The 12,399-nt window shown below is 35.7% G+C and overlaps 1 protein-coding gene across 1 annotated transcript; it reads right to left on the reverse strand.

Moving 5' to 3' along the window:
* Nucleotides 1-3,231: 3,231 nt before the first annotated feature.
* LOC128173946 (uncharacterized protein K02A2.6-like) lies at nt 3,232-7,179 on the reverse strand. Its single transcript, XM_052839608.1, has one exon. It carries the CDS (start codon nt 7,177-7,179, stop codon nt 3,232-3,234), a length of 3,948 nt encoding a protein of 1,315 aa, XP_052695568.1.
* Between the last annotated feature and the right edge of the window lie 5,220 nt (nt 7,180-12,399).

Raw genomic sequence — 12,399 nt, forward strand, 5'->3', positions numbered from 1 at the left:
TGGCATAAAGATAAAATCATATGATAAAATAAAATAATTCAAAAAATAATTCATAAATAACTAAATATTTTGATCCACCACTGATACTCTCAGTACACCTGAAAGAGGTACCTGAGTAGTATTAGAGCTTTCTTAAATTTCATTGGTCCAAACTTTTACCACCAAAACTTTGACCTAGGACAAAGAAATTGACAGCTACTGGTCATTCCATGCCGACATAAATATATCCTTAAAAAGAATATAGATTTGACTTTAATATGCTGAACATTACACTGAGCAAACAAAATATGTAAGTACTTATTTTTCTTTACTAATTAACAAGATATAAATTAATCATCTGAAATATTTATTTATTCTGAGTTAACAAACTAAATTTAATGTATAAAGTGTGAAAGATGTTAGAGTGAATGTATTTATTTAATTACAGTCATATAGGCTCATATAAGACTGTGTCAAGGGCTTGTAGCATAGATTTTGAAGTCTTATGTATACTCGGTTCCATAAACAGGTATTATATTTGTCCTAAATATATGTAAATCAATTAATACTTTTTCGAATAATATTGAATTGATGATCATGATAATGTGTATTTGATAAATCTGAGCATGTAAAAATTTCTTTATATCATGTAAAGATTAAATATGGTATTTTATATGATGCTGTGTCAAGGGGAATAACTCTTCGATATTATAGCATTGAAATATTATGTATATTTTATGCCTATGAAATTAATTATCATCCTATATGAATTACGTAACGAAATGTATTTATGTATATTTTCATTTTTAAATCACCACTATAATAGTAAATAAATTGTATACAAAAACAAACCCGCAGGTGTCCATCATCATAAACACAAGGACCCCTATTACAATCGGTTATTCAGCAATGGCTCAATGAAATCAACAAGATTCAACTCCAATGCTATTCTAGCTACAGGTTTTAAGCTCCCGGTTAAAAAAAATCAGGTTGTCCATCCAATTTTTTTTTAGAAGGTACAGACCTCAGACCCGCAGCTAATGCTGTTTTTATGTATCTGTACCTAAAAACATGATAAAGCGTCATTTTGTTTAGTTTTTCATGCAATAAGTAGATAGTTATTGTATCGTACCCGAAAGTCCAAAGTCTTGTTTTTAAAGTTTAAATTAATCGAATCAATATAATTTATAACATACTGTCATTTCGGTACCAGAATTTAACGGACTTGACACTTCTAACTGTTTGTAGGTCGACAGCTAACCATGCCTCAGTCACACCCGAAGCTTCTGTGTGTGAACAATATTGTATTTGCTGGTTAAAGTTCCCATCTACGGTATTGGATCCTTCGTGAGATGGATACATCGAGCTCATGTTGGCCGTTGTATTTCCAGGCACCACAAACTGCACTGTAAATAAAAATATGAAATCAAAACTAATGTAATAATATTAACCCAATAGATGACTTTCACAGTAACAAACTACCAATTTGACGACAATCAGAGAAAATCAATCACATTTTTTAGACAACTTTTATTTAATGTGGTTTCATCAATATTTGCTGAATACCAATTTTCGTGGTTTTCGTTGTTGAGTTGATCCACGAAATTAAATGTTCATTGAAATTCAATTTCAACAAACATTTTGTATTTGATAGGATCATTGGCCACAAAATAACGTATCCTTGAAACTGTAGATTTCAGAAAATCCACGAAAATTGAGACCCACGAAAATTGATGAAACCACAGTATATACAGGCTGTTTACTTTCACCTGTTAACTATGCTGTCACGTATACGATTGAAATATATATTAATGCTTACAAACACCAGTCAACGAAGACGTCGGAAATTTTGTTTTTTTAAGATTGCAAATTTTACCTGTAATAGATTTTAAAATGTGCACACACAGGCTAGGTTGATCGACTGATATGAACAAAATTTGAGATTTTTCAATAAGACTTTATCTTATATAGGGGAAGAGATTGCCTCTTAACGTGGCTTGAATGGTCCTCATTCCACAGTGTGAGAAATTAACAAAATCCATGAAATAGCCCACAGGATAATCCCATATAGATTTGGGATAGACCTTGGAAAAATGGGATTGTCCATAAGTATTAACTACAAATTTTGTCCTTTCGATTATTTATCTTGCGCTTTTTAACAACGCTTTCTGCAGTTAAATATTTCAACATGGCGGATGTACACAAACAGTAAGATTTGGGTAAATATAGTTACATAATACAAAAGATGTTCAAAGTTCACTTAAATGTTGAAATTAATAACAATATGGAACAAATTTAGTCTATAAAACATAACTGTGAATAATTAATTCTAATTTTATTTCTATTTCAATTCAATAATAAAAAAAATGAAAAGTTATTTTGTAAAACCTCTTTTACACACAGCCGCCAAAAACTTGGGATAGACAACTCGGTCAATTTCGATTTGGATCGGCGTAGTCCGATCTGCTCGATGCGATATGAGATAGATTCGAATTACCGGACAGGCGTTAATTTCTCACACTGATTCCACATTCCTCATATTTTATTAAAGTATGGGTTTACATAGTGTTGGAAATGTTCTCCTTTTTCGACCTTTTTACGTCACACTTTAAGATACAATTTTCAAACACTTTTGATGAGTGTGACTACGCCACTGTGTCTGTAAATAGTGCTTTTAGAAGAAGAAGCCTACATGCTTTGGTGGTCACCTGAGTACTATAGCTCTTAGTCTCATGTTTGCATTTTAAGCTTCATTTTTGAGTCTTAACATTAAAGCCAAGACTCCTCTGACAAGTATGCTTGCTTTTTTTGACATTAGCAAACATTAATTCAAAAATTTGGGGGGGGGGGGGGGGGCAAGAGTCAGAGGAGAATCTCAGATTATCTTTACCTTAGCTCCAGGTGCTGTTATGTACTTGACAACAAGGTGGTAAGATGGCGACTTTTATTCTAAACACGTGTTCGGATCCCGAACCCGATCCGATAATATATAACATATATAACATCTTTCTTCTCTTATAAAATGAAAGAAAACAATTATAGTTTAAATGCGTTAACATGTTACTTGAACAGAAAGTATCAGTTAATTTTACTAAGTAGCTGGCTAGCAGTAATGTCCACAAGGTTTAACTAGTCAATTATCTCTGAAATAGAAATTGAATGCATAAAGTGAGGTTGCCAACCCATATGCAAAATAAAACATAATCATATGAAATGATATTCACTTAGTTAAATGGTCCTTTCACATTCACTTCACAAATCTAACTTTTTGGGTGGAATAACACGTCTCCCTGATCTAGTGGAATTCGGCTTCGGAGTAATGCTGGTAGAGGCCTGTTGAGTGTGGTCTGAGTTTTCAGTTTTGTTGGTGGTAGCTTGAGTCAAACTGGTAGGTTCTTGTGAACTTTCTTTGGGCGGACTTTCGACATGAAGCTTTCCATCATCTGGTTGGTCATCAATCGTTTCATTTGCTTTGTGTGTCGAGGATCTAAGGTGTTTCCGATTTCGACGCAGCTGTCGATTTCCAACTTGCACCATATATGATCGCGGCGCTTCATGATGACGTACAATCACTCCAGGAATCCATTCCTTCTCTCCCTGCTGTGGCTTGACACGTACTGGGTCGGTTGGATAGAGCGGCAACAGCTCCTTGTTGTTCCATTTGTTGTCGAATCTGGCTTTCTGTTTGTCCTTGACTGACTGTAGACCCTGCTTAATACTTCCAAGATTTTGGCTCTTTGGTCGCAGAATCTCTGATGCTGCAGGTAATGTATTGCGTGGCCTCCTTCCCATGAGAAGTTGTGATGGAGATAGATTCACTTCCTCTAGTGGTGTTGTCCTATAATCCAGAAGAGCAAGCTGTTTATCTACTGACTTTCTCCATAGACGCTTTACAGTTTGGACTGCGCGCTCAGCTGCGCCGTTTGAGCTTTGAAAGTGTGGACTAGACGTAACATGTTTGATGTCCAATTCATTGCAGAAATTTCGGAATTCATATGAACTGAATTGTGGTCCGTTATCGGATCGGATCTCCTTTGGAATTCCATGGGTTCCAAATAAACATTTCAAAGTTTCAATAGTAGAAAATGATGACTGCGACTGTATCTCCATACAATCAATATACTTAGAAAAGTAGTCCACTACCACGAGGAACTTCTTTGACTCAAAGTCGAATAAGTCACACCCCACTACAGCATACGGTAGGTCTGGAACTGGTGTTGGTTTTAAGGATTCTGGTGGTTGCGAGTTCTGGAACGTGGCACACTTCTCACAGTCTTTAACAAGCTGCTCGATCTGGGAGTTCATTCCAGGCCAGTACATCACTTCGCGGGCACGCTGTTTGCATTTCACAATGCCGAGGTGAGACTTGTGTATTAGACTGAGCATATGTGATCGAAGAGTAGGTGGAATCACTATGCGCATGCCTTTAAATATTACCCCATCCATTACAGAGAGTTCACTACGAGATGTCCAGTAGTCCCGCACACTGACTGGAGTTTCATTCTTCGTGTCCGGCCAACCGTTTATGATAACAGTGTATAAACCTTGTAGCTCATTAAGGGTGCGCTCTTTGATATCTTCTTGTCTTTCCCTGCTGACGGACAACAAGTCGAAAGCTTTTACATCAGCTATTTCAAGGTCTGGTTCACTGTTTGGTAAGAAAGCTCTTGACAATGCATCGGCTGCTGCCATATCTTTGCCTTTTCGATATCTAAAGGTAAAATCATACCACTGTAACTTAAGTAACATTTTCTGAAGTCTCATAGGCACGGACAAAATTGGCTTTTTGAAAATCTGCTCTAGTGGTTTGTGGTCATTGTAAACTGTGACTGGCTTGCCAAATATGTAGCAATGAAACTTGCATGCTCCATGTACAACTGAAAGCATTTCCTTTTCAATTTGAGCGTATCGTTTTTCTGTTTCTGTAAGCGCCCGAGAGGAGTATGCAATGACACGGCCTTCCTGCATGAGGATTGCTCCTAGTCCATCTTTAGAGGCATCACATTGTATTTCTGTTGGCTTGCTTACATCAAAGAGTCCAAGGACTGGAGCGGTTGTACAAGCGGTTTTTAGTCTGTCGAAACTCTCTTGGTGTGTTTTATCCCATTGGAATGGAATGTCGGCTTTCAAAAGTTGTCTAAGAGGCGCGTCTATTTCACTCATATTTGGAATAAATTTGCAAAGGTATTGCACCAGTCCTAGGAATCTCCGCACAGCATCCTTGTTCGTGGGGGCTGGCATATTGCACACTGCTTTAATTTTCTCAGGATCTGGACTGATGCCTTTGGAACTGATGATATGTCCTATGTAAGGTACTGACGTCTTGCGAACTCTGCATTTATCAAAGTTGAGGCGCAGATTGAATTCCGTCGCTCTCTTGATTACTGCTTCAAGGATGTGATCATGGTGTTCCCTATCCCGGCCTGCAATTAGAATATCATCCATTATTGCGAAAGCTCCTTCAATTCCTTCTAGCATTTGGTCCATAATGCGTTGGTATATTTCTGGGGCTGACTTTATGCCAAATGGAAGTCTAAGCCAACGGAAACGACCAATTGGGGTATTGAAAGTCGTAAGGTATGAAGATTCATTGTCAAGTTTAATTTGCATATAACCAGATTTGGCGTCAAGAACTGAAAATACTTTTGCACCAGGAATAGAGGATGACACTTCCTCTACTGTCTTCATGGGGTGGTGTTCTCTCTTTATGACCTCGTTAAGATCTTTAGGATCAATACAAATTCTCACTTTGTTGTTCCTAAGGCTCACAACCATCGAGCTTACCCACTCGGTAGGTTCTTCAACGGGTACAATGTAGCCATCTGATTCCATTTCTCTCAGCTTTTCGATGATTCTTGGCTTTAACGATGCTGGCTGACGGCGCACTGGGTGAATCACACCTTTTGCATGTTCATCAATTTTAATTTTGTGTTCTCCTGGAAGAGTTCCAGTGGTACGGATTAGGTCTGGGAAGTCACTAAACTGTCCTAGCTGCACCGAATCACATTCAACAGTGTCCACACGCATAATGAGGTTAAGCTTCTCGGCTGTAGAACCAGTTATGATGTTTTCCTGCGAAACGTTTACTACCTCAAATTTAGTTGTAATAGGTGTATCACCAATATGACTAGTGAGTGGTAAGTCAACGCAGAATTCTGGACAAATTTTGTGGTTTGTGAATGAACGCAGTATTTTCTGAGACTTCTGCTCATTGGCGTGTAAGTCTGCTTTTATGTACTGTGACATGATGATTACGTTACATTTAGCTCCTGTGTCTATGCGGAATTCTAGAGGTCTGTCATAAACATACAGTGTAACGAGCCATTTATCTGACTTACGAGTGTATGATCTGTCATCACTGGTAGAAAGAATATCTATCATGGCATCTTCATCACAGTCATCTGAATTGGATAAGTCTTCTGGTTCCAATGAGTACATCTTAGCCCGATTACGCTTCATACAGACTGATCTCCAATGGTCTGGTTTTTTACAGTAGTTACAAGTGGTACCGACTGCTGGACATTTGCTGTGGTTAGCGTCGAATCCACAACGTGTGCAAGTATTTCTTACTTGTTCAGTCTTTTGCTTTATTTTACTGTCATGTTTCCTTGTTTCAGGCTTCTTCTGTTTTGATCCAAGTTTGGAAATTGGTATTTCGTCAGATCCTCGGATTAGTTTTAGTTGTGATTGGGACATTTCATACTGGCGCCCTATATCTAGAGTTTTGGCAAGATTTAAGCCCTGTCCTTGATCAAGTAGTCGTTCTTGTACTTTTTTATGTGCTACTCCTGCAATAATTGCATCAATTAAGATGTCATCGGTGTCTGCATACTCACAGTCCATAAGGATTAAACGTAAGTCTTTTACAAAGTTATCAAAAGATTCACCTTCTTTCTGTTTACGCTGCATGACTTTGAATCGCGCGGCTCTCTTGTTTTTTCTCGGTCTGACATACACATCGAACTTGTCCAATATTTTCTTGGGATCGTCTTCCTCACCGTCATCCCAATCGAATGTTTTATTTATCTCGCGACCTTGCTTTCCTATCCAAATACCTAGCCATCCGGCCTTGTCCTTTTTGTCTGCTTTACACAAAGGTCCCTTGAAAACGAAATCCACGTGTTGTCTGAACCGCAGAAATTCGCTGTAGGTTTCAGGGTGGGACCAGTCCATGGAGGGTTGATCGAACGAAAACGACATAATGACTTGACTGACCGATGTTTCCTGGCTCTTTTAGAGGTTTCGTACAGACGGACGTGGCTTATAGTCCTCTTTCTGACACCATGTTATGTACTTGACAACAAGGTGGTAAGATGGCGACTTTTATTCTAAACACGTGTTCGGATCCCGAACCCGATCCGATAATATATAACATATATAACAGGTGCCAAAAATTGTATACATTTGGTAAAAAGAGACCTGCATGCCTTTAGTGGTCAATCTTCTATAATATTCACAGTTTCATTTAAAATGCATACAAACATTTCCTAAAATAGAACATGTATTTATCATTTAATTCAATATGGCCAAGTGACAATTTACCTTAAAGTTTTTAAGTTGAAAATGTAAAATAGTTTACAGACAACATACGAACAACGGCAATAGGTTACCCGAGTGTCTCAGTGACCTAGAAAATATATGTCCCCCCCCCCCAATAAGAAGCCCCAATCCCTGTCCCGTGGTGAGTGAATTTCACAATTTAGGTAGAGGATGGAACCTATGGACATTATAACAATGCATTTAGTTTATCTCCCATGACGGTAAACTACAGAAGAAAACATTAAAATTTTTATAAATCTCCGGGTTCACTATGTGGCATATTGGCCCTACTCAAAGGGCCTGAACCCTGACTAAAGGGTCATGAATTTTATAGTTTAGGTAGAGGGCTTTATGGACATCATAACCATGCATTCAGATTTTTTATATGGGAGTAGAGAAGATGTTCTAAGATTTAACACATTTTCACTATATGGCCAATTTTGGCCATACTGCCCCCTCCCCCCAATTTGACACAGGGCCTCGAATTTTACAAATTTAGTAGAGGGCTTTATGGCCTTCATAACCCTAAATTCAGTTTTTCTCAAATATATATGGGAGTAGAAAGATATGGGAGTAGAGAAGATTTTCTAAGATTTAACACATTTTCACTATATGGCCAATTTTGACCATACTGCCCCCCCCCCCCCCCCCCCCCCATTTGACACAGGGCCTTGAATTTTACAAATTTAGTAGAGGGCGTTATGGTCTTCATAACCCTGAATTCAGTTTTTCTCAAATATATATGGGAGTAGAGAGATATGGGAGTAGAGAAGAAGATTTTTAAACGGGTATTCTAAAGGAAAAATCCGGTTATTGAAATGGTGAAAATGGCGGGCGGCTGCCAAAAAGGGTACCCCTATGGTACAGATAACTCCTCCTACAGTTTCCAAAATAGGATGTTGTTGTTTTGCAGATTAAGTGTACATATATCAGAAACGTGCATATTTTTTTATTTTGATTTTTGATAATTTATGAAAAAAATACCAGTTGTTGTAATTTTTTTGCATAATATTGCATTTAGGGTACCCCTATTGTACGGATAACTCCATCAACAGTTTTGTACCAATTTCAACAAGAGACATCCCTCTAACTAATGATAATCATTAAACATAGGTTATCACAGATAACAAAGCTCACCGAGACGAGGCATCACCTTTATAAGACCACCTTGGTCATAATACATGAATATGAAAATCATAGTTAATGATCTCTTATATCAAACTACAAGATATTGTAGCATTGTTTGACACAATATAATATGATATCACAATAAAAATACAAAATTTTATGATACAATATCATATGATACAATAATATAATACAATACCATTTTCAAAAAACAAAATTTTATCATATCATGATACATTATGATTTCATATATTACAATATTGTATCAAGTGATACATTATCATATCATGTAATTCAATTTCATATCAAAATAAAAAATATATGATATGATATTGCTTCATATTACATGACAAATTTGATACAACAACATATCATATAACAAAATATCATATAAAATAATACTATATTATATCATATGATCTATATCATATCATATGATTCAATATTTATCATATAATATATTGCATTTTATGATATGGTATCATGTAATATGATACGATATTGTTTATATGATATTGTATCATATTATATCATTTCATATCATATTTTTTCTATTGAAATGATATTGTATTATATGATATTGTATTATTTGATACAATATTGTATATAATGAAATGATAACAAATGGTACATAACTTTATTATACTCCATTAAACAATATCATAAGATACAATATTATGAAATACAATATCATTTCACATCATACAAGATATATGATACAATATTATATACAATATCAAATTATATAATAAAATATCATATATCATAAGACTTAATACAAAAAAATGAATCAATATCATATTGTATCATATAATATTCAACAATATCATATCATATGATGAAATATTAAATATATATTATAATAAAATATTAAATATTAAATATAATATTATATAATAAATATGAAATAAAATATAATATTAATTCGAAGTTAAATGTACCATAAATGTTAGTCAGGACAAAATTTTTCCAACTGACTAACCTGTATTTAACTAATCAAAAAACACCTGCTCCAGCATCAAGATAATCGTGATCAAGCTCTGTATCTTAAGCTATCTCTATTTACACACCCATACTTATAATAACTGTTTAAGTCTGACAAGGTATGAACACAATTTACTCCATTTTGTAACCAGCCCTAACACAATTTAAGTTGTTCTAAAATTTTATACCTGCCTAAGCATCTAGACAATTAAGATCGCTCTCAGTATCTGAAGCTACCTCTGTGATTCATTTACATACTTAAATCAACGATGCAAGTTTGAATAAGTACTATTATTTGAATAAACACGTGATCAGCTCCAAAAACCTTAACCCTTTCAGCATCTGAAACCTATGGCTCGGATTCAGCTCGAAGTCTGTGGAGTGCATCAGTATCACCAGATGCATCATCTATGCAAATTTGGTAAAGATTGAACCAAAAATAACAAAAATATCAAAGGGCACCTGCTCCAAAAACTTTAACCAGCTCCAAACACCTTAACATCCTCCAATATCCGAAACCTATTGCGCAGATTCAGCATTCAACCTGCCAAGTGCATATATATCATAAGATGCATCATCCATGCAAGTTTGGTGAAGATAGGACCAGTAGTAACTTAGATATGGCCATCAAAGGGCACCTGCTCAATAAACTTTAACCTGCTCCAAACACTTTAACCTCCTCCAGCATCTGAAATTCATGGCCCAGATTCAGCATCCAAGTATTTCAGGTCTACAAGTAGGTCCAGATGCATCATCCATGCAAGTTTGGTGGAGATAGGACAAAAACTAAGATACAGAACCTGCAACAAAAACTTTAACCAGGTCCGGACGCCGACGCCGAGGGTATAACATAAGCTCCCCCTGACTTTGTCTCAGGTGAGCTAAAAATCACTTCATGAATTTTAGCAAATCTCATAAGCCATCAAGTACAGCAACTCTCAATTTTACAAAAATATTGACGGGTACTTTATCCGAAACTGTCCCTTGCTACCTTTAACTTACGCTAACATTCTATGAAAAGACATCTCGTCTTAGAATTAGAAAGCCTATGCAATTCTGAGAAAAAGTATACCAAATATTGACATTTCCATTGAGGTTTAATAAAAATATGGCCATTTAAATGATTGCAAAATTATTCATACATGTTTGTTCATACACCTTATTAGATAATACCTGCAAATTTAATATTAAAAAGTTACTCTTTGCCATCAAGTTTTAGTATAAAATTCTCTTTTCAGTGCTTTACTGTAGATGACATCTTGGTGATGCTTTGAAAAGTAGACCAGCCTACTCGAGTACAATACAGTGTATTGGAAGTATTAGATCTGTCACAAATATAAAAATAACAAATAAAACTATATACTGTATGTTGATTTTTAGCTCACCAGGGTGAAGTCAGAGTAACCTACATGTATCCATGTTATAACCCTGGTTGGCCTGGTTGGTGTTTGTGGACCTTATAAAGTTTTTGGAGCAGGTTTGGTATCTAAGTTATTACTTGTCCTATCTTTACAAAACTTGCTTGGATGGTGCATTTAGACCTACTTATAGACTTAAGACTTTGATGCGGAATCTGGGCTGTGAATATTACATGCTAGAGGAGGTTAAGGCTTTTGGAGAAAGTTAAAGTTTTTGGACCAGGTTTCCTTTGATGACTATAATTTATTACTGGTTTTAAATTCACCAGATTTGGATAGATGATGCATATTTTGATGCTGATGTACTCCACAGCCTTGGATGCTGAATCTGAGCTATAAGTTTCAGATGCTGGAGGAAGTTAAAGTTTTGGGAGCATATGTCACATGTTTATGTAAATTATGGTACTTACTCAAACTTGCATGGTTGACTTAACTAAGTAAATGAATTACAGGGGTAGCTTCAGAGCTTCAGAGTGAGCTTGATAATCTAGATGCTTGGGCAGGTATAAGATTTTAGAACAAATAATTCTGGGTCTTGGAGCTGGTTAAAAAAAGAAAGTAAATTCTGTTCATACATTGTCAGACTTATGTAAACACAAGTAGCTTGAGATACAGAGCTTGATCTCGATTATCTTGATGCTGGAGCAGGTGTAAGTTTATTGTGTAGTTAAATGCAGGTTTAAAAGCTGGAGAAAAATGCTATCCTGACCAACTTTCATGATTCATATCTAAAAAATATGGCAACTAAAAAATATCTTGGTCAAGGTAAAAGCAAAGTACAGTCAAATTTTGTTATCTCGAACTAGATGGGACTGTTTAAAAACTTTGAGATGTCCAAGTATTCGTGATATCAAGGGTAAAATACTTAAAAATTAAGGGGTTGGGACTTACAAATCACTTTGACATATCCATTGCATTCCAAATATCAGTGTTCGAGATATCAAAGATTAACTGTACCCTGAAATGCTTTTCATCCTATTTTCCATTATTAAAGTGGGGCCCTCTGAGATGGTCGCCATCTTGACAATTATGTCTAGTTGTTTATAATTACCAGTACATAGCCTTGTCAATAGCTGTTCTCAATGAAGGTCAAGGTCAGGCATGTATTTTTTAAAGGGATTCTGTCAAGATTTGAAGTTATTAGAAATGTTGATTTTTTCACTGACAGGAAAATTACTTGTACATTGGTTATTTTCACGATTCATTTCTGCAATTACTATTAGATTATATTTGGTATTGTTTGCAATTGGAAACATTTGAAATTCTTAAAATGATTGATGCAGATGATAATTGTTTTATACACTATTATTGCAAACTTTGTGACATGCACAAAAAAAAAACCCAATTGAAA

Source organism: Crassostrea angulata, chromosome 2, assembly GCF_025612915.1.
Source record: "Crassostrea angulata isolate pt1a10 chromosome 2, ASM2561291v2, whole genome shotgun sequence".
NCBI classification, from domain to species: domain Eukaryota; kingdom Metazoa; phylum Mollusca; class Bivalvia; order Ostreida; family Ostreidae; genus Magallana; species Magallana angulata.